The 24,743-nt window shown below is 35.5% G+C and overlaps 1 protein-coding gene across 2 annotated transcripts in view; it reads right to left on the minus strand.

Moving 5' to 3' along the window:
• LOC309877876 (uncharacterized protein) overlaps positions 1–24,743 on the minus strand; it is a 57,624-nt gene that overhangs the window by 11,376 nt on the left and 21,505 nt on the right. The window contains exons 11-16 of one of the 2 annotated variants that reach the window (XM_082759702.1): positions 24,424–24,530; positions 22,270–22,381; positions 17,925–18,024; positions 6,328–6,367; positions 6,039–6,090; positions 2,933–3,044 (exon numbers count right to left, since the gene is read on the minus strand). In XM_082759702.1, coding sequence (XP_082615828.1) covers positions 2,933–3,044; positions 6,039–6,090; positions 6,328–6,367; positions 17,925–18,024; positions 22,270–22,381; positions 24,424–24,530 — 523 coding nt within the window. Of the gene's footprint in view, positions 1–2,932; positions 3,045–6,038; positions 6,091–6,327; positions 6,368–17,924; positions 18,028–22,269; positions 22,382–24,423; positions 24,531–24,743 lie in introns of both variants that reach the window. The other variant, XM_082759701.1, reaches the window with a different exon arrangement.

Below are 24,743 nucleotides of genomic sequence, written 5' to 3' on the forward strand. Positions count from 1 at the left end.
TGCTGTTTTTTGTTTGTTTAATTTTAGAGAGTAAAAGACCCAATACTAAGATGTTATGCTGTAGGTGTGCCACAGATGGAGTACTGGCCAGAGGCACATTGAGAAATATTCACCAGTGTAACAACACCTGTTAATTTAAATTCATCCTCAAGATACCGATGAATGTTTGAATTATACTTAAGTTTAACACAGCAGTAAGTTCAATTTAAAGTGTACCTACTATTAAGGCATGGGTAAATGTGCACTTTGTGAACTGTGGCAGGTAACGATGTAAAACCAGCCTCAGGCAAACAGTCACCACCTTCAATTCCACTCTGTCTACAGAGAATTACTGAATGCTCACATGAGCTGAAAGTGATTATAGCTTAGTCTAGCATAAGTTTCATGTATTACCAGCAAAGAATCATTGAAATGGTAACAATATACAATAAATGAGTTAACGTAAGAGGTTTGTTAAGAGCTCAATATTTTCCATACTCACTTCCATGAAAAAAGCAAGCAGAAGTGTGCAATGAAGCTTGCCAGGTAATACTAAAGGGTGTATTTATTTAACTGAGGAATATTATTTATGATTAAACATCTACATCAAAAGAGGATCTGAAAGAGTCCACTTAAGGCTCATTCCTTATTTTGAACAAGCCTACCATACTCTGTACACCACAGATATCTATTTTAAATAATTGTATTCAATCCGTAATTCAAACAAAAAGTGTTTCTTCAAAGGCTGAAATGTGAATGGCGTTCAAACTATGTAAGATGTAGAAGTCATCAACATTTCACACAGTCTTTGACAGTCTCCATTTAAACAAAACTAGTTCAAGATAGTGTTCTGATGTTCTCATTTATTATTATCCTAATTGATTTATCCTCCATGATCTGTTTATCAGGAAACTGTTTTCATTTAATAAACATCTTAAATCTACAGAAGAATTCTCTTCGAAGCTAGGGCAAACGGTAATTTCAAATTCTGCCCTCCCAGAACCACATCTAGCAGCATTTTTGAAATCCATTTTCGCATATTTCTCTTATCTGTTCAAAGACAACTAACAGTCCCTCACACTTGAGATAACAACAAAACCAAGGAAAATACTTCCCCCCTTACTAAATGCTGACAAAATGTTTTAGCAGAAGTTACTTCTCTCACAGTCTAACCCATCTGTCTATTTCTCATGCATGTTGTCCATGCGTTAAGCCACATAAGCAGGTACTTTGTCACAGGCAGAAAACATTTCTATTTACAACTAAGGGCAAAAGTTTAGAGGTCTTTCTCAGGGGAATCAGAGCTCTGCTGACCCTCAAAACAGGAGTTTTGCCTGAATAAAGCTTGAAGAATTCAGTACTTAAATGCTGATGTCAGGCACCTCAGAGAGGTAACTTGAATGGTAAGAAGGCATTTGAGAAAAACAAGGAGTCTAAGAACTTTTTGTTTCTCCAGTATTTAGCAATGCAGTCGCCTTGAGATAAAGAATTAAAAAAAAAGAAAAAAAAAATCAGGAACTTTGTTAACCTTCTGTTAAACACAGCAGTGACTTCCTACTCCTTAACTCACTCAGGCTGATGTTACTCTGCCCTCACTGGACTCCCATTTAGAGATTTCGATACAAACTTTGATTTGCAACAGAAAGAATCAAGAGCTGAAAACATACTGAAGATCTACAATTATTTGTGGGTACACAAAAAACTTCAATGAAGTGATGCGTGAAAAGATCATGCATCAGGAGAAAAAGAATTCACAGGCTGCAGGCAGGCATTCAGTATCAGTGACTTTCAAATTGCAATAAATAGCCACAAATGTATTTGAAAAATTCTCTACATGATACAGAACACCCCCAACTAAGTCACAGTTATCAATCCTATAACAGTTTTGAGAAATACTACTCATCTGGAACAGAGAATAAATTATATGAATGCACCAAAATGCTACAATCTAATTCTTTTAGAAAATATATATTTTTGAGTATACACATAGTTAAATACCTAAATTACTTTCAACATTAATATATTTAACTATTTAGAAAAATAAATCTTTATTTTAAGTCAACTGATTTAGGTTTGAAACTGTCTATTCAGAGCTTTAAATTAATTATGTAATTTCTCTGATGAGCAGGAGTAACAGTTCCCTTTTTGTCCAGCCAGAATCTTTATTAAGAAGTCTGCTATAATGTTAGGAAATACAGTATCTAGCTCTGACATTAGAAAGGATATGGAAAATCTTAAATGTCTAAGTGTCTGCAATTCTTAAACCACCTAATACCTAGCTTCTATGAACAACTCAGAGTGAACACATCCTTTTTGTTGCAGACATTCTCACCTGCTCATTTCAGCTCACCGGTTTACCCTTCAAGTTTTTTCCTTTCCTTCTTTAGAGAAATTGATTAGAAAAGACAAATAGGACCGATCATAAGGGATCATTATCCTAATACGTTTTCTTTTAAAGTTATTATTTCCAGATAGTCCCATTCTCGTTCATTTTTATAACACCTGACTTATGTAATATAGCTGAATTTATTTACCCAAATTACAAGGTTCTGTATGTCTGCCCTCCATTCTGAACACAAGTATATTGATCTAAGAGAAGATCAACTATGTCCTGGATTAACAAAATTAACTTGCTGTGTACTCTGAAGCAATGTTTCAATTTCAAGTAGCATTCACGTGTTTTCTTGGGTCTACGGCTTTGGTGGTTTTTTTGTTTGTTTTTAATTAACAATTTACTTGTTAATTAGTTGTTAGCCCTTTTATAGCCTCAAATACATTTTATATTGCTTGATGCTAATCTTCATCCTTCCTAAACTACTTTTCTTAAGTGTTTTGCAAAACGAATTAAAATGCATATTATAAGGTAAAATATATTTCATGGACAAAATTTAGTACCTGATTTTATAGGACAAAGACTGCAAATGATACATTGACAAAGAGAAGATGAACATACCTTTCAATTCACTGTCAATCTTGGGTGGATTATAAGGAACAGGTTCATCTGATGTAAATGTGAGATCTTCCTCAAATGTCTCAACATGCTGACCATTTAAAAACAAGCTGATCTGGAAAAAATACCCATTTCCAAATTGTCGAATTACACAGAAATCCAATGCAACACACAAATAAAGCATTTTTCTAATGAAATATTATCTAGCACAGTTTTAGTAACAGCTTTGTAGATTAAGGTTTACTCCTGCTTTTTAAAAAGTAAAAACAACAATGATCCATTCTAATCTTAAAAATATCTTTGCACAAGGAAGAAATCGTAAAAATCATGTGCTTTCATAATAGAATAAATTTAACATATTGCTGTAGTAGATCAAAGAAAGATTAAGAAATGTACTTTAAACTTGTAAAGTGACTGTTCTGTATGCTCTGTTGTAAGGAAAAAACTAAAGTGATTCTGTAAGGGAACACATACAATGGCTGAATAGTTATGGCATTCACCTCTAGCTCTGGTAAGTCCATCTGATACAATATTTATAAAGTTTTGGGTAATTTAGCTTTGTACATTTTATTTCTGTGACTGCCATGTTCCAACATTTTTCCCCCCTCAAAATCTATTCCTACACCCCCACACTAAAGAAATAACTTTTCTCCTTCATTTCCTAACAAGGGAGATTTCTCAACCCTGCATCATCAAGCAGGTATGACCTCTATCAGTCAGAAATACAGGTGAATAGGTAGCATCAGAAACAAATTAATACTGGGTGTTTTATTTTTATGTTGAGATGAAACTATGAACTAAAAGACACTGTGCTGTTCATCTTGCATGAACAGAACACAAGAGGAACTCTTCTTCCTCAACACCAAGTAGTCTGAAAAAATACAGCCTGAAGTGTATTTTGTTAGGTGATTGGGCAATTCACACACATTGCAAGCAAAGGTTCCTTTGGTTACATCATACAGCACAACCACGTAGAAAAATTAACTGCATCTATTTCATCTGCATTGGAGGATGCCCAGTGGTAAGTACTCAGACATACAGCCAGGTTATACCGCTACAGCAACCCAGTGCATACCAACTTGTTTGCAGCAGTTTCTACCATTTGTTCTCAGTCCTCAGCAAATGCAAGATCATTTTGCTCAGCAGTCTGAGAAAAATCTTATGAAAGAACACAGCTAATAGCAACAAAGGCCTCCAGTGCTCATCCAAGGAGAAGATAAAAATCAGTATTTCAGAAAAGTTCTTGCCTTCAGTAGGCTTGCTAGGATTCTTCTTCCTGGTGAAAGTTCTAGGTTACATTTTAAACAAGAAAAAAGCACACTTGGAAAATAACTAGTGCTTTCACTGTAAAACCACTAGTGACCTATGGTAAAATCACTGCTCTTATGCAATTGCCCTGAAAACAACACACAACAAATGTAATATTGAATCCAACCTGAAATCCAGAACAGTGTTATCAAACACAAAACAAAAGAACCCACTGTGACAACATTAACATATCTGAAAATCTCCTTACGTGGCATTTTTGGTTTTAGGTCAGATACTAGGTTATTTCAACAGAAATTCCAATCTAGAAAAGCAGTTAATTCATACCTTATTTGCTCTGTAATCTCTAGCTAGACTTTTGCTGTTAATACCCAGCTAAAACTTTGAACCAAGGACTTGAATTACTTACACCATGCTTTTACATAACCTTTGCTGCACTTCAACAGCAGTACGTCACAAATTTTTTTTACTAGCATATCAGTGTGTTCATCAGATTAGTTACTTAGAGCAAGGAATTTGATTTTCTGTATGGAATAAGAGTAAGAGACACCACTTTCTTCCCCTGCTGAATTAGGTTACTATTTAATCTCAGCAGGCATTTTACTAAGTCTGGAACACAGTGCTAATTAATAATTTTACATTTAGTTTGATAAACAAAACAGCAGGCTAAACTTCCATGAAGATAATTACATATTAAACTTGGCAAAGACAAGCCATTCATATAAAGCAAAACATAAACTGCCATAAAAATGACAAGTGCTTGAACTTCACAAAGCTGCACCAGGAAGGTTGGGGCCAGGTATTAGGAAAAACTTCTTTACCATGAGGGTGGCCAAACACTGGAACAGACTTCCTAGAGAGGTGGTTGATGTCCTGTTCCTGTCACTGTTTGAGAGGCGTTGGGATAATGCCCTCAATAACATGCTTCAACGTCTGGTTAGCCCTGAAGTGGTCAGGCTGTTGGACTAGATGATCTTTGTGGGTCTGTTGCTGTCTAACACAGAACAACATTCTGTCCTTTGGTCAGTTTTTCAATTAAGTGAAAGAGTGAGAAAGCTCTTGCATCAATTATTAGGATGCCTTAGCATAAAGATGTACGCAATAACTGAAAGTCAGTTAAAAGCCTCAGAAAAGGAAGGGCATATAACGCATTTTTGCCTGCAGTCTCCCATTAAAATACTTAATTTAATGAATTGTTGGATGAAATTCAGAAAAAGAGGGACTGACGTTTACAAATCCAAACATTTTATATTTTCAGTAAAGCCAGTTTCTGCCTCTGCTTTATCTTGAAGACTTCAAGCTACACATAGGTACAAGCATAATGGAAAAGAAGTAGGGCTCTAGCTTAATGTTTCCTCTTACACTGTACTTTCTCACCTAGGATTGCTGTCATCCAAACCAGTGTTTCAGGTTGAAAAAAAAATATTCTTATGAACTGAATAGGGTCATTGGAGAAATTTTACACTTTCTCCAATACAAGTAGAAGTCTACTTCCGTTTTTATAGACAGGGTAGTCAGAAGGAAAAGGTTCAACCAACTCTGTTGATAAAATCTGTGTTAATCAAAGGAAGATCATTGAGTTTAACAGCTACTTCCAGTAGCATATACAAAGAGTAGAATTGCATCAATTACAATGCAAGGTTGGCAAGTTCAACTGTTCTAAAAGAGTGAATAACACTCTGGAAGAAGATCTGGAAAGATATTTTCCAAAGTTACCATTTTATTTTGCAGTTTTAGGACTCAAAGTTGCTGAAAAAAATGCCGAAGTTGGCTTTTTTTTTTTTTTTTTTTTCAAATGGCTTCAAAAGAAACAGAGCAGGCTTTAAAAAGTAGCAAGTCTTACCTGGACATCACTTTTTGGATAATGGAAGAAAAATGGCTTCAAAACTGGAGACCTGGACACACAAAACAAGAATCATAGATGCATCTTATCAGAAATCAATGAAAATATCAGATCATTTACCTTTCAGTTATTCATATACCTGGCAAACACTTGGAAACTTAGAAGCTATTTAGCCATGATTAGCCATCATTTTCTAAACTATTTTGAAAAGTCCAAGAAATGCAGAAATTCCTTAAATTTCATTATTAAGAAAGCAAGACTTTGATTTAAAATTAAAAAAATCACTTACACTCTAGGGCGCCCTCCAACTATTCCAGTGAGGCCGGGTGCTGGAAATTGAAAACAAATTCACAAAAATAACTGTTAGAAACATTTTCAGAATATCGAAGCTTATAGCTTAACATAATTTGAATTATTCCTATAATGCAGATTTAATAAATACTAGACAACATCTGTCAAGTTACAAATAGTATCAAATTAATACAACCAAACATTTTATACAGCAGTGAAAAAGGCAAGATGTGTAAAAACTACTGTGACTTAAAATAAAAATACATGTTTCAAAAGATCAAATCAAACTATTTTGGAAGAACCACCTGAAGATTTTTCCTTTTTTTTTTTTTTTTTAATGCCAATGTCAGTCAGATAGTCTGCATTTGGTAGAAGAACAACGGTCTGGGGGTTGGAGGAGGTGGTGATGGTTTTTTGTTCACTTTAAAGAAAGTGGAGAAACAACTCTGATCCAATCCATATACTTGCTTAGTACAGTTTTATTAGATTTACTATTTTAGATGCATCTCTCAAGCATTTTCACTGGCCAATGTAGCTGGTTTTACAGTACTCTGTACTCTAAATCCCATTCTCTCTTTAATACATAGGCAATTTTGGAGCTTCTGACATTTTTACTGATTTACTGCAAATCTAGGATCGTATGTTGGTCAAACTCATCTATTCTCAACATCAGGTTGCCAGACTTTACTGCCATTAAATCCACCTAACACATCACTATTTCTGAAAGAAACAGTTCTGCTCTCCCTAGTATAGCTTCTGGCCCTTCTGTCTGGCATGAACAATATGCATACATGATAAATCAGAAATGCAGAAAAACAGAACTGCAGGGGAAGTGAGTATGGTAAATCTACGAATTAACACCCACGTGGTGCATTTACCCAGCTTAATCCTGGCTAACACAGGTTCACTTTGCTTCATGCTTCTTTCAGGTGTGAATTCTCTCCACCTGGGCTCCAAAGAGACGAAATGCCACATAATTGCACTGTTGGGGTACTAAGTTTGCACCAATAACCTCCACCTCTCAGCAAGCTGCCTTAGCTTGGTTTCAGTGCTGTGGTAATACAGACATATTACAGTGGCAGCCCTGGTTGGTGCAACACAGCATAGGTCCAGAATAGAGAATCTAGCCATATCCACATTCACCGGATGAGTGATTTCCCTGAAATTGTGTTTAATAAGATCCTTTATTGAAGTCTATGGAAAGACATGCAATCACATAGTTCTTACCTTGATTTCACTGTTCTACAATCAGAGACATATTTTGATACAACAAAAATTAAAGTCAGTGCACAACTTGAACGATCTGAACGACTGATTCGGGGATGGTTGATTACAGTATGCAAGTCTTAACAGTTTCAGAAGAGATCTCTTGCCTGAAGCTAGTCCATAGTAGCTCTGCAAGCTTGGCCAGTGTGCTACTGAAGTACTTGCACATTACAACTAGAGTTAGTGAAATATGGTTATCTTGTGAACTATTTTTAGCTAGAGGCTGGAAATAAAAGCAAAACAAAACACACACACACAAAAACAAACAAACAAACAAACAAACAAAAACACAGCAAGCTTTAGGAGGTGATACATGAGAACAATCTGAAGGGATTGGGGGTCAGTATCAACTCCCCTTTCTCCCTCAAAAAAAAATTAGGATTTTTTTCAGCACAGTCTCTTTCAAAAAAAAGCCACAAATAACACCTCTCTACCTAAAGTTCTGCTGCAAAGAACACGGCAGTAGTCAGAATAGGAACTAACCCCTTACGTTACAGTTACATAATGTTAAATGACACAGGGAAGATTCAGCCCTACACATATTACCTTTATGCTCTTTCAAGCAGAAAATAGCCATTCAACATTAAAAACTAACTGGGTTAATTTACTGATGGAGTTATGCTCCTAATTTGTTTATTTAGGTTGTCGAGGGAGGAGGCTGAATATGGTAAGGTCATGTTGAACATAGGTTCAGAAAGTTAATTATCTGTGGATAGTCACATGGCTCACTTCCTGCTAGGCAGCTGAACTGCTCATTAAGGGTACCAGATTTTGCTCCAAAATATATTTCAGCTTCGTGAAAGCTTTCAAAGAAAATTGTTCACTTGCCTGCTCTCAATACAATGGAACTCGGCTTCTACAACGAAACAGTTCTCTAATAACTAATAAGGAAGTGATCCACCTAAAAACATCGACTACTCACACCTTGAGGCTACAATAACCTTGTACTGCTACTTGCTATTATTAGTCTTGCAAACTTTGGCAGCACAAAAGCTTCTGTTACAGCAGATTCCTCTATAAACACATCACAGCTACCTCTGCACATAAATGCAATTTCAGAGCAAAGCTACAACAACATTATTCATTTCTATCTTACAATTATTCAATTCATTGTTCATGTTAGTGTAACTAAGTTGGGAGCATATATAATTTTATTTTTTTTCCCTACATAGGGGTGTATGTGTATATATGCAACACCTCTTCCACTTCTCTTCAGACAAAAGAAGAGGAAACAAATCTTAAATTGATCATGGCCTGTGACTGGTGATTTGTTATTTCTGTAAACAGATTGCACTAGAGCTCAAAACCTCACCTGCATCTCAGGGCTTTGATCCCTATCACGTTTCTCAAATAAGACTGAAAGAAGGTAATGGAAGTTTAAGCACAACTCTGTAAGAGCAGGTTTACTGCTGTGGCCAGACATTTTTCTCCTGAGTTACTTACAAATTCCTCAGATCAACTGTTGTCACAAGACACTTTCCAGTTGGAAAAGGAAAAAAAAAAAAAAAAAAAAAAAAGATCTACTTGTGCTGTACTTCATACTTGCTTGGTTGGTTACTTAAGCATCTGTGCAGATGCTCTCCCCTCCTTCCTTTCTGGAGGAAGGTCTATCTCAAATAAAATGAGGTATGACTAATTTGTCATACTTGTAGAGAACATCCATCAGGCTGCACCATCAAGTAGATAAGATCTTCAGCTAAATTGAAGTTGTTGATCTCCTTTCCCAGAAACTTTACATGAGCACCTTCTGTTATCGGAACCCCATTCATTAGTCCCTCAAGGCAAATATCTGGTGGCAGATAAGGTATCACTAAGCATGGTGTCATCCTATCTGCCTCCAGTCATCCACTTGAACAAGACCTTTCACTTGAAGCTGACTAACAACTCACCATCACAATCTGGCTGTCAGCTTCTGTGCGCCTCAGAACAGCACAAAATTCGCATCAAAAAGGAGCTGAATGCCTTTCAGTTCACAAAACAGTTGGAGACTTTTTTAATCCATCTATATTCTGTTCATGTTCATCTGTAGGTATAGAATTTGCCTAGTATAACTGTCATACTGAATACGATATTTATTTTGCCTCAAGAGTCTGATCAGGTAGCTTGCCACACCCAGGAGCATTTTCGCTCACATGGCTGAGCACCTAACCTGACACTGCCAATTCCTCAGGTGACTGGACATTTAAAAGCAGTGAGTCAGTATTGGAGATCATGCCACTTAATTCCACTGACTTCATTAACTCCTAAATATATGGCATGATTGGAGAAGTGTCTGGCACTATGTCCACTAAATTTACTTCTTTCTAGGTGACTAAATACTAGTTTAGTACCCTTCCTTTGGGTATCAGTGCTTAAAAAGGTTTGGAGAATCAATTATTATTCAACAGATCCTGCTCTTCTGTTGATCTGTGTAAATCTTTACAGTATTACCATGTATTTTCACTTTGACACCTTCTTCTTAGCCCATGTTCAATTTTATGAATTTTCAGCCCAACTACAGTAGGAAAAAAGTCATCCTCCCTGTGTACCCATATATATTTTATATTTATCAACATTTTTCTTTTGTGTTCATGATTCTCCAGCATACCTGCAAGCTAAATTTTGGGCCCAATGGACAGTTTCTTCCAAATCTGAAGAACCTCGAGTATGTCAAAGTATACTGACGCTCCTTCTCCACCCCTATGTGATTCAGCAGCAGTATGCTGACGGATGTGCATGTAGGGAACACGAGGTGAAGTCCACTTAAGATATACTTCCTAATACAATAATTCCACCATTTCTGATCCCCTGTACATGTTTTCACTCCTCATCTGCCACTGTGTTTACTTTCTCACCCAACAGAACTTACAGAAGGAATGCCTTGCAAATACCAATACTTTTAAAGCTCATGTGTTTGAAGGCAGCAAGTTTCCAACTAATTTCATGAACACTGGTATCACAAAACAAATGCCATGACTTACGAGAATTACAACCATCTGTGGCCACCTTCCTCATTGTTTGTCACATGTTCTTCTCTCTTCCCCTACACCACCTCTAGTTTTCATGCAAGCATTTGAGGGAGTGGATCCACTGAAAACCAGCCATGGCAATAATGAATGCTTAACACAGGCCCAAAGGAACACCTATTTCAACATGTATAACAGCCACGTTCTAAGATATTCTAAATGCATGCCAGAGATATGACGCCTGTAAGACACCCACGGCAGGAAAAATTTATGTTGCAACTTGCAATTAGAGAGAGAAATCTGCAGCAAAACAAGCTTCATTAATTACAGCTCTCATAATTCCCCACTGGATTTTCTGATGGCAGGACAGCCTTATTATTTAGCCCTCTTTAGTAGCTCTGTCCTATTCAAATCCTACCTTAAAGGCCACACCTATTTTTGTTTCTTATTTCTTTTTATCCTTTACTCTTGTCAAAAATACAATTCTGCACAATTCTGTGTATTTTTCAACAGAAAAGAACATTACACAGTATATGAAAGAAAGATGCTATACTGCATGACATTTTTTGTAAAATGTTTTGAGTAAAAAGCAATAAAATGGTCTCACTAGTGGAAGTTTAACAGCTTTAAGTAGTTTAAATGCAGAAGGTGACACTTTTTTCTGGAACTCAGTGAAGCTTCAAAGAAAGCAATCTTGTCTCGTGTTCACCAACTTACATTTTTTGACCTTAAACTGTTTGTCCCTCATTTTTCTGGTGATTCAATTAGTTCAACCGAAAGCTTATTAAATGCATTTACTCCATATTCTAAGGAATTATGTATGTGGCATATATTTGTAACTCAACTGTTCCTACAATATAGTTAAGTACAAAATACGTACTTCTGCAATGTGGTCAATTATACATTCTAATTATTCTATGTCCACTGAATACAGCAGATACACTATCTTCTGCAATGTTATTCTCAAACAAAAAAAAAAAAACAGGGCCTGTAATAAACCGCTAGGACCAGGACATTTCTTGAAGTATCTTCCAACACACTTATGAGATCAGTCATAATATTTACATACACTCAAGCACTTTAAAATCTCAAGCTGTATTAACCAGCTGTCATCTTAGTGTCAAACTCCGGTCATTTTAATGTGAAATAAGGGTCAGCACATGATTTTAGCTATTAATAAAACATTTCTTAGCTACTGAACTATTAAACTATAAATGACAGTTTCCCTCATCAAGGCTTTTCTTAAGCCTCTTGTACACCAGGCTTTATTCACAATGATCTATACAAATAAAAAAAATACAATATAAAATACATTGTAACAAAAGAAACTGTTTAAATGCTAACCATAAGGCTGATTGGACCATATGTGATTTTTGCCAGTACTTTCACTGAACAGTACAAGCCTGGTCTCTGCCAACTGCCTATTATGAAGTGAGGATGCATTTCTATAGACTGGGCTATGCAGGACCGTGCTGAACTCCCAGAGGCTACTACTGACTTAAAAATCTGTGCCTATGCATCTTAGATTCTTCACTGCAAAGGATAAAACATAGAACAAGAAAACAGCTCTAAAACCCTGCTATTAAGGCTCAACATTAAAGACAAACTTATTTTTCAGGAGACTATAAAATCAAACAAAATTGCTATTATTGTTAAAGAAACATCAATTTTCAACGTACTGAGAAATAAAACCTAGTAAACTGAAAGCATTATTTCACCAATTGGAAGTTTAGCAATTTCAGGTGCTACTTGTAAAAAAGACGAGATCGTTTTCTTTTAATAGTAAATATCACTTCAAGCCTTTTCAATGTGCATAATCCAAATGAGAACTGATTAAATGTTTAAACCGGCAAACTAAATACCAGGCTCAAGAGAAGTTTACAGTGAAAGCGTTCCATCCCAAACAGAAAATAAACAACAAATCACTCTAATGTATGGCATGTCTATATACAGTTACTTCAGATTCTTCTCTAGGCTTAAGAATCTCATCTGCAATTTGAATAATATGAACTAGATATTTGTACTTTAGAACAGTAAGCACGGTGCAAGTACGCTCATGTGCCTCAGTAGTTTCAATAAAAACAATGGAAATTTAAAACACATTAGTAAAAAAAAAAAAAGTTATAAGATTGCTATAAAAATCCTTGTTTTCTTTATTATGTAAGCTTGTTATTTTTTAATGCCACCTTACCAAACTTCTCTCTTGCAGATCTAACACCTTGTATATATTGCAGAGCAGAAAACCACACATGCTTCAGCCATATTCCAAGCATTCCAACACATAAAAAAAAACATTCCTTTATTTTTCCTTTCTGATTCTCATTGAGAATGAGAGTTCATAAGAAACAGGGAATTTCAAAACGGCACACTGCTTTGGGACGGTTGTCTTTCTACTGATTTTCTGAAATAGAAATCTACCATAAAGGGGAAAAAATAATAAACAGCAATCCCAAACTGATCAAAAATTATACAGATCTCCTTTTATGAGGACTAAGTTCTATTACTCTTTCTATATACAACTATATAAAAATATATCTAAAAACATTTTAAAGTAATCAAAGTCACAAAAATGAGTCAAAATAAAATAAATACGGACATTAAAGTCTTAAGATTCATTACAACAACTAAAAAGCATGTCAGACACAAGATACAGCACACAGTTTTAACTCTCTGCTGTGAAGCATTATGAAGATCATTCTTCAACAACATTGTTGCAATATGCCTTTTAATCACAGCAAGAATTTATTTTCATCTTGCTCTTGTTCCCTGCAAGGACGGAGAAGTTAACTGAAAATTCCTTGAAAATTTTATTGGGCAAAAAGAATTCAAAAAGTTTTGACCAATGTAATTTAAACTTAGTCTAAGTGAAAGCCACCAAAACTAGGTTTTCATTACTGGCCACTAATGAAATTAATACCTTTATTAACTACAATTTGTAACTCCCATATTATGGCATTATTACCAAACTAAAACTACCTACCAGGTCTAGCTCAAGGCACCATAAGAAATGACTAGCAGGCTGAAACAACCTGGACTGACAGCGTTCCTGGATTCCATCACAAAAGATATCGCTGACAAACACCACTGAATTTAAGAGCCTGGGTTTGACACTGCCTTCCTCTGAAGATATTAAAAAAACAAAACAAAAAACCAAACATCTCATGGACTGGAGAAGGAACTCAGGACTCCCAATCCTTATTCTGACCTATTAAAGCTCCTCTCTCTACTCTTCGTTCCTAGATGAAGAGTATTCAGCTAATCTGGTCCCCTGAAATACCAGTGGAGGTCCTCTCTAGCATTTTTTACAGGGAAAACAGAATCAAAGATCCTGACTGAAGTTCTTTTGTGGTCATGCTTCCTTCCACTATCTCAGGAAACCATCTGTACAGCAGACAGACCACCTTGCAGTGTTACTGCACTACAAAGCTTTTTTGGTCATGTTACATAGCCTTCTAAAGATTCCTGGAAGAAAGGTGGTATATACTAAAATTATCTCTACAACTGTCCACACATCACGGAGTAACAAACACCAAACTGCTATTGAGGTGAAAGACGAATGAAGTTATAAACCATACTGCACAGTCACTAGATACAGTCCAAGTAGAGGAGGCAAACTTTTCTAGTTGCTCATTTCCCCCCCCCATACTTTTTGTCTAGTACAGACCAAATGTATGTTGTTTCCTTAAGTCACTCAAAATGTTCAAAAAAATTGAATTGTTTTAGTTCAAGTGACATCACCCTGCGATTCAGCAATTCCCCCTTTCCCCTTATTGCTGGCTATGATGGTTAATTTGTTCCTGTTTCTTTATTTTTCACTGAAAACGCCTACAAAAGAAGGTGTTTGTCCCTGCCCACCCCCCAAGTCAATCACACTTAAAATCACTACCTGTCCTCCTTGAAGAGGCAGAAGAGCTCAGGGGCCCATGAAAAAGCTGGAAGGCAATCATTGAAACCCAGAGCTTTGTTGCTTAAAGTGCAAGCATGTACTTCTTTATAAGAAAAATACATGTTTAAAGCCCCAACTGGTGTGCAGCTCCTCAACTGTCACCATTTCAGTAGAATTAAGTCACTCATTCTACATACATACACAGACCCATGTGGGATGTGCAAAACCACATCTGATAGGCATGCTGCACACACACAACAGGCAGCATCCACAGCTATTTTCATTTAATGTCCAGTAAGAGAAAGTGAAACAACACTGTGTAACACAGTGCCTCAGGTGCTCGTGCACAGAGCCCTTACTCAAGGTACAGGAGTTTTGAATGCTGGGTTCTCCTCTGTCCATGGACACTCCTGCCCTTGAGTGAAACAGAGGACAGAAGCTTGGAGAAAGGGGGGAGGAAGCTATGAACATCAGGTCCTGCTATTAGACAATTCACCTATGGGAACATCAATCTGAGTTCTGGCTTCTGTTCTCAGCATCGCTTGTACATCTTTCCAACAAAAGATCAAATTTAAGTCTTGTTAATGGACTCGCCTGGTTTAGGACACTTAAGCAGCAAGCATTCCTTGTTCTGCTCTTCACAGCATGTTCTGGCAGCCTACACCACTGTCAGAAACTAAGCATCAGAAGATAATTAATTGATTAGCACACTACTAGTAAATGTCTGGCAGTGTTGCATTTATTATTCTCTTTCGAGAGATTTAGCAAAAACAAACAAACAAAAGGAGATGCTTCAAAACCACTGCTTTAGGAGTATTCCACATCAACAAGCAGCCCACTAAACATTTTAAATCCCAAACCTGGCTCTTCTCTACACATATATTTTATCTGTGCAAACAGTATGGAAATCTGCTACATCACAGCAACTGAAAGCATTGACTGTATGAAGCCATCTTAATCTTTATAAACTAGAAAACTGACTATTCATGGGTTTGTGATCAAGGATTTGGAAGCATTCTAGTAAACAGCTCTGATGCCCTCTGATACTAGTAGTTTACTTCAAGGAGGCCAAAAATTTTGTTGGATTCTTGTACCTGGCAAGCAAAAGTGCTATTTATCGCCGGATGCACCAGATAATTCCAGGAATACGCTCCTTCCCACTACTGCTCATTAGCAGCAGTCCTATGAAGTAAAGGAGACTTTTAAGTTAATAAATGCTGCAAGATATTCCATAAAGTTTAAGCTGTCCATTTACAAAACAAAGCCAGCATCACCACAGTCGCACATTCAGGCTGTCTAACCTGACAGTACCAGAAAAAACATCTGTTCCACCAAGAGCTCTGAAAACATGAACTGAAAGCTTGCCAGCCACCTTAAAAATAGATGTTCACATACTATGGTAACTCAATTACAATACTATGCTATACTATCCAAGTTGGGTAGCACAGATTTTTGACTTTTTCATTCTTTAGACAATTTAGACAACAGTAGAGAAAAGAAAAACTGAAACCTTAACAAACCTAGCACCTTCTGACATCAAACAAGGCTTATTTGCACAGTAGTTGCTTGTAAACGAGGAGGCACACATTAAGAATTTGGAGAGACAAGTACATATGCATTAACATCAGATCCTAGAAGTAGGCACTTGTTTTAAAATCCAGCCAGCTTTCTTTTGTTCACAAAGATACCTGCTAGGGATTGTCTGTGCATATATAAAACAAAGAATAGATCTTTACTTCCAGGAATGTTACATAGCCTACATAAATAACGACAGAGGAGAAACTACTTCAATTATGAATCCTTAACTAATTTTAGAAATGGTAGCTTGGTCTAACTGTGAAAATACTACTTTTCATTCATTAGAAAACAGCGTGGAAACAGTGTGTATCCGTGGTAAATGCTGACCTGCTAACCAACCTTCAAAAATGCAAAATATTTTAAAATCAACTCCACAAATATTCCTGATTACTTCTACATAATTGTATTCAATCCTTTAGAAGGGAGAAGGAAAAAAAAGGAATGTGACCATACATCAACCCTGCCTCCATAAACATAGCTTTTAAAAGAATACTACATCATCTACAGCCCTGATACCGCTCTAAAAACTGCAACACAATGTGCTTTGTTCCATACAATTTTGAATCCAATAAAAATAAAGCATTGACTAATTTTTTAATTGCAAGGCAACAAGTAGCCCCCATTAATCAGGATCCTCGACGTGCTATAGAAGTTGACATTCAGGTTAAGCTGAAGTAATTCAATTTTGAAGATTCATGTAAACCCTCAGTGCATTTCTCCATAAGTTACAGAGAAGCAACTGCAACATATCTGAGCTCTCATTTTCAAAACTAAGCTGCCCAAATTTAAAATGGATTTTTAAAAAATGGGCTAAGTATCTATAGTGTAAGCAGCAGTCAAATCACAACATGTGAATGTGCTACTTAAAACTGAGATGGATATAGTAGTGACACTTAGGTGCGACTTGGAAAGAGAACAGAGAGGAGATTAAAAAAAAAAAAAGAGTTTGCTTAAAGTGATCAAATAGTAAACCTCTCTTGAAAGCTACAAGAACACAATGAAATTTACAAAAAACAAACGTGAAAATTTTTGGAACAGACATCTAATAAACGAAAGAAGCATTCATCATTCACAACTTCATGCAAATACTTGAACTACATATACTTAAAACTAAGACTGGCTTATAATTAAATCCTGGTATTTTACCTTTCTCTCTCAAGCCCATGGAAAACATCTTGCAATGGTTGCCTGACATCACGTTCATTCAAAGTCAAATGTTAAAGCCATTAATTTGATGTTAGACATAATTGTGCAGAACCAGAATTTAAGCTGGGGAGCTAATATGCACAGTGTGAATAAAGAATTAGATGCATCCCATTAGCATTCTCACTGCAGTATCATATTAAAACACTTTTAATTAGATCTGGAAGTTTGACGTCTCTACATAAGCAGCTACACATTAAACAGCTTAGAAGTACAGTAGTATCTATAAAAAAACACTACAGTAACATCAGATAACTGTGCTGAAGAGTACCTTTAAAACCCTTAAACTATACAGCATCTAATGTACTGCAATGTTATAAAAAATCATTGTGATAGATTTTTGCCAGCTGATTACCATTCTTAACATTTATTTTTGGTGAGTTCTAAATAGGATTACTGAGTTTTAATAACATAAGACAGAATAAAAGCATTGTCACGTATCAGTGCAACCATGAGTAGGAAAATAAAACTAAATGATAGAAAAAAAGTTTTCCTTTTACTATTTTACAATCTTTTACTATCCATTTTACTGTTTTTATTTTTTGTTACATGTCTGTACATCTCATTTCTGTAAAAAACAAATACACTGAAAAGGAACTATGGTTATACTACTATCAGTACAATGAAACTGAATGGAATTAAGTCTTCAGGTGCTTGTCAGGCTCAGGAAGAAGAAAAGGTAACTTTAAGTTCCTAGAGAAAGATTTGAGTATTTACCCATGCCAGTTCCAGCTGGTGCAATCTCTTTGGAGAAGATTTCTAAAGCTTCTTTTCGTTTATGATGTACAGCAAGCCAAATAACAGCTTCTCGAGGACCCTGCTTCAAAGAAAGTAGAAGTAAGATTTGCTTTGAAGAACATCTATTATATTTGGCAAATTGAAAAGTAACTCTAGCTCAGCATTCAAATTACATCTAGTGGGAACATTCAGTGCTTATCCAACATCACTAGAATTTTTGGTTAATGTTTTATTATCTTTTTCTTTTGCTACCATGAAATCAACTACTGGAAACTTCAGACTGCTACAACACGAAGTAATTTATTTCTCCATCCCAAAGAATCAAGCACTATAACAAACAGTAATTTATAAGAAAATAAATACTTTGCTTCACTCAGTGGGATGAGCAAACCAACTGTCCTCTTATTTTTAAGCACGTTGAGAATACTTTGGGGGTCAAGTAAGCCTGCCAAGTTTACTTCTCTTAGCATCAAAAAGCAAACAGATCTACTCAGGAAAAAGAAGTCAAATCTAATCCTTGGGAGTTAAACAGGAGAACGGAACTTTTTTAAACCAGCAGTTTCCCAACAAAAACACTGGATGCCCTTCCAGGTAAACCCAACCACTACTGTCCCTACTCTACAGCCAATACAATTCCTTCTGTAGATAAGCACTCTCTCTTATGATTTTTCTTCTGTAAAAATCTTTTTGCCACTGAAAAAATTCACCACTGGAAACCATATACTGGCAAAAGCCTTAGAGTGATCTTCTAACTCTAGTATTCTAAGCAGGTTTCAAATTCTAAGTCTATCCCTAAGCATCTCCTGCTTTTTCCCTAAAACAAACATAGCTCATACCATCATATACAATTCCAAAATTACTTAAAGCAATTGCCAATATACACAGCTTGGCATTGTGAAAAATGCTAAACCATTATTCCTAAAAAAAAAAAAAAATATGAATTTATTCATTAGAGTCCTCTTAAATTTAACAGTAGCATAAGAAAACCTTTTTCTTTTCATATTTTAAGACTTAATAAACATTTTAAACTCAAAAACACACACACGTGTATGTATGTATGTGTGTGTGTGTGTGTATGTTTTCCTCTTCAAAATAACTACAGAAACTCCAAGCTGGATCTGAACTCCAAAACTGCCTTTTAACACATTTTCTAACTCTAGTGCTGTTTACCTGAATTGCCCACATTTCTGCAAAGCTACATTCTTTAAAAATGTTATATAAAATTAAATAGCAAACTTAATTTTAGCTTTTGAAATGCTGATATCTTGTACATTAGTATCATTTTCTGTGTGTATACTGTTACATTTTCACAAAAAATGATACTAAAGAACTTGTCAGCATTAGAAAATCAAATCAATTTCAGGAATTTAAGTAACTTCAACAATGTAAGAACACGGATGCATTTCCTATTGGCAGCTGCTGAAACGGTGTTTATAATAAATGCTGGAGTACTCCACACCAAGCATTCTGGATAGCGTAAGATTATCCCAAAGAGGGGGGTTATATTAACAGACTACTAAATTCTGTATTCCAATTCAAACATATGGTAAAATCCCTTAATGAACAAACTCACTGATGCCAGCTCATACCAATGTAGGGAAATTTACCAGTTTATCATAACTGGTGACCAGCTAAAACCCAGTTAATGAAGGGCCTTCACAGAAAAATATGGCTATGATACAAATTCAACTTTTTTTTTTTTTAAAAACATTCCCATACTATCAAGAGATTCATTAAATTACTATTAACAAGTAATAGGAAATACTCTTGCAGAAACCATGCTTATACATTCACATCTGCTTCCTACTTCTAAACTGTACCATGTCTTCAGTAGTCTAAGTTCTGTTTACCTCCATGTCCACAGATGCAAGGTAGTGAATGATACTACAGTCTAAGAAAATAGTAAGTTGAGTCCCGTTCTCAGGTGGTGAATCCAGTATCAGAACTGAAGATGCAGACTATTTTATAGTCATTTATCTTACAGTATCATAAGTTTAAAAAAAAATACATACAAATAGCAAACCAAGGATATATTTCAAGTTTAAAGATGTGTTGTAAAAGGGTTATTAAAAACTAACATTTTAATTAATGAAACATTCCTGTTGTACTGTTGAGTAAAACAATTTACTTATATTCATATTTAGCAGTTTTTATATAACGAACTAAAATCTGATGTACTGTTAATATGCCTCTTTCACATAAAACGCATCCAATATTCTCTAAATCATGAACTTGTTGATACTGTGACATTGTCATAGACCCCTTCCTCCTCAAGAACAGAAAACCAGAGCAGGAGGTATTAAAAATTATACACCACCAGGGCTAGTCCATGCTGATTCAGGTCCCTTGCTCCTGCTGACAAAGCAAGCTATTAGATTGTCAAGGAACAACTATGTAAACAGGGGGAAGAAATAGAAAAAGGAAAGGCAGCAAGCATTTCTGAATTTCTCAAGGCTACTTTCTGTTGTCAGCAATTGTTGATGCTGTACACACTAGCTCAGACTACGCTATAGTGGTCTACCTAGGTCTGGGATATACAGAACTTCACAGTTACAGAGGAATACCTTTGCATCCAGCTTGAAATACCTGTGTGGGAATTCATTCAGCCATACCAGACATTTACACTGAGCTCCAAATACTGTTTGGTACCCAATTCCTGTCTTGGTATTCACAGACATATTTCTCTCTCTTAAGTTTAGATGGCAGAATCTTCAAAGCAGGGACTGTTTCCTTGGCTGTTAATACATTGCCTAGCCTAATGTGGCTCTGGTTCTGAGCACTGTTATTTGCAATCCAAATAACTGCATTTAATTTTGTATGGAAATACAAGATAAGAAAGTGAACACATGATTCTCAAACCCCAAAGGGCAGATGTTTTCCTTAGGAGCCTACAACTTCATTTGAAATGGCAAAGCAAAGCCCACTCCTCCCCCATTCTTCTCACACTCTTTCCAAATGAAAACTCTTCTGGTTAATTTCTTCTAACTCTTGGTTTCTTCTAATTGTTGAAGGACCATGGTGAAGGGGGTACAGCAATAGAGCATTTTCCTGTATTTCAGCCTTAACTCTCACATCCTATTGCTGGCATGTATGTGCTTTCCATACAATGTAGATAATGCTCTGCTCTAATTTTATAATAGATATAAGACTTAGGAGCAGACATGCTCAGTGAACTGTAAGAAAGGCAAACTGAACAGTAAGGACAGAGAAACTGTTCTTTTCCAAGTCATTATTCGCTCTATGCAACAAGTAATACAGAAGGCTTTACATAATGTAACATTACTGAATGTAATAGAATTCATAATCATAAGGAGCTAGTACAAAGAGAACACATAAAAGTTCAATATCTGGAAAATCTGTTCCTATGTTCCACAATTTTGATTCTGTATAGCAGGGTTTATAGTCCTAAAAGGAAAGAGACCACATCATACAGATGGCTCATCAGGAAGCAACTCCTGCTGCTGTGCAGAATGAAACTGAAGTCCAAGCACTAAAATAAGCAGCTGCATACGTAACTTGCTCCATTTACACAAACAATTTCTATAATAAGAATGTCTCTATCTTTTCCAATATTTTCTATACATACAAATTTTCAGCTATTTTACATGTTGGCATTCCTAAGATCCAACTCAGAGCTGAGTTATGCCAGTACCTTAATGGTTTTGCAAGACTGCGGTTAATAAAAAAGAATTAAATCCTACTTTTTTAGAACAAGCAAAGCTGTCTAAATATTTTAAGTGTATGTAAGTGGGGACAAGATTTACAGTCTTCTTCCTTTAAAAATGACTTTCACATTCTAGATTAGGAAAACGAACTGGGTATCACAGCTGCAGTAGTTACAGCCATCATTCATGTTCTTACAGATGAATATAACAAGTCACAAAACATGACACAGAATTATGTAGTTGAGGATTGTTCCACAGATAGGACCCACCGGCAGTTTTAAAGTTGCACAGGCAAAAAAAGTTCTGCCATTTCTAGACTCAGCAACCTTTATTATGTAGTCTTTTAAATTGCATTAGACACAACTTTAAGTCTACTTTGTAAGAACTTTTATAAGACATTTCTTTAGATGAATAGCATTAGAACAGACTACAATAACATTTTTGTAAGATTTCTTATCAGTGCTTCTGGAAGATCCAAAACTGTAAAGTCTTTGTCAGTATAATTTTGTACACTAAGTATGACACTGAATTCTTTGCAAGATGGTAGGGTGAAATTCCCAAGATGACAGTGACTTCCTTTAAAGTTATGGAAAAGATAACAATATGGAAAGATTAAAAGAGGTCAGTAAAAGTTTAAGAACACTCCACTGAATACTTACACCATCTATACTCCTTCTAGCATGAGGTCCATATGTATCTTCAGACCCTAAAACCTGTATGTTAACTGCACTGTAATCTTCATACCCAAGCTGACTGAAAATAAGACGAGTCCTGCAACAAATGATTGTTTTTTAATTAGTAAACTGCCTCAAAGTAATTATCTGGAAGTAGCCCCATACAGTCCACAGAGGTTAGCTCTGATGTAGACTGGACTATGAACACTTTTCACTAAGAAAATGCATCTGAATACTGTACCAAGTCATGCAGCATCAATCGTATAATCAAGTGATAATTACAAAGTTACACCTCTCAATTTAACCCTAGGTTTCAATTTGAGCCATTTTTCTATTCAAATTATTTTTAAAATGACAGGCAGAGACAAATCAATTTCAGGTTTTTTTTTTTTTTTTTTTTTTTTTAAATCTTTAAAACAGGAGCAGCTGAAAATGGCATTACAGCACATGCAGTCTTCCTGGTTTTCACACTGGTAATTCAGCCCTTATCTTAATTCCTACTATAAAGTATTACGACCTACCAATAAACATATGAAACTACCTCATTACATCACAGGCACCAACAAAGGGAAATCTAACTGAAGAAGGAATTTGTATTCAAACCTTAAAGGTAATTAGTTGGGATTAATGAACATACAACTCACATGCTAAGAATTAGATAACGTTTTTAAAATAATTTTTTCCTCATTATTCATGCCTGCCATCTTGTGAAATCCCCAGAACTCATTCTGTGAGTTCACTTCCACCAAAAGCATATTGTGTCAAAAATGCCAAGTTTGTCCGGTCATGATTAGTAATGGGGATGACCATTACCTTTTTTAATACACTACAAAAATACGTACTGTTTTAAGAGAGATAGCAGTTAACACTTTTTGACAAATATTATACTCATATTAGCTCTAATATGAGCATTATCAACAACTTTTAAAAGACAGCCCAATTTGTAAGCACTAAATAAACTGTGAATGACCATTATGGTCTTTTAAAATAGTCATATGAAGTCCAAAAACCAAAATAGTCACAGTAGAAAACAATAGAAAAAAAGCGTTAAAATACTCCAACTGTTAAAAGTATGCAAGTGTTAGTATGTTGGATCACTGGAAAAATAAGTTAAATTTTGAAGCACAAACTACTTTTCCAGTAATCTTTATCTGGAAACCTTCTAGCTGTTTCAAAGATCTAATCAGTTGAAATGCTGGAATTCTGTTACGATGAGAAAAATATTTTCCATCAATGGAACATTTTGAAGATCCTGATAATATCATCACAAATATAAATATTAAACATGGCACCTGAAAATTCAAGCAGTATATGGGACTTAAATACACAACAATTAAAGAAATGCATTTTAAAGAGGTGAAGGTGATCAGTGTACTGCAAATGAGGCCATTTTATTTCAATTAATGTGGAAAAAATACTTGATTTAAGGTATCTAAATTTGCAAAAACGATATTTATAATAAAGTAGAATAATTTATCTAAAAACCTTAGAGATCCCAGAGTCCAAAACATATTGTGGGTAGTTTTTAGCCTTTTAATGTGTCTTGCTACTGTAATAAAGAAGCCTCAAAAACAAAATGAAGACTAACAGACTTCTTAACAAGCACAAATGCACTGCCAAATTTCTCCTGCTTTCAAAATTAAAAAGGGGAATAGGTGCACACAAAAGATGTGAAAACTTGTAATACAAGTTGCCAAAGCAGATTAAAACCTTAGTCTACCAATTAGTTTGACCTCTATATCCAAAACACCTTAAACTTATGAAAAAATTATGAAACTTACCTTCATGTAGGTTTCTCTCTGGCATCTAGTAAATTTTAGTCTAAATCATAGCTTTTCCTATATTAATTCGGGTTTCCCTCTGCTATCCAGCTGTCTATTTTTGAACAGTTTTTGACAACTTTTTCCTCCCTCCATCAAACATAGTTAAGTTATAGTCACAGGTTGTTTAGGAAACCTGTTGTCAGACTGTTCACACCTTTAAATGTCCTCCCAACAGGACAATTATAATTTTCTATGTTTTTTTTTTTTTTTTTTTTTTTTTTTTTATGATGTTAATGATTAGCATCATATCACTGTTCTATTTCCATTATCTCTGAAGTTAAAAAGCCAAAACCCCTTCCAAGCCTCAAATACTGACCTTTTGAGAATACTTTCTGCAGTAAGTTTTCCTTTTTGTACTGCCTTTGGACCTCCCACAGGACAGACAGCAGTAGCTCTGAAACCATCAAGGTAAGTGGCACTTACCTAACGATAGAGGGATTACAGAATTAATATGGGATTCAATATTGATATACTGATATATTGATACATTGATAAAAATGGTCTCTGACAATTATTTTCCTTGTACTCTCAGAAGTGGAATAATAAGAATCATTATCAGGAAACTTATTCTATTATTTAAAATTCAAAATGGTATTATTAGAGGAAGATTCAGGTTTGCAGAACTGTAAAACTAAA

Source organism: Aythya marila, assembly GCF_965140915.1.
Source record: "Aythya marila genome assembly, chromosome: 4".
In the NCBI taxonomy this organism is placed as follows: Eukaryota; Metazoa; Chordata; class Aves; order Anseriformes; family Anatidae; genus Aythya; species Aythya marila.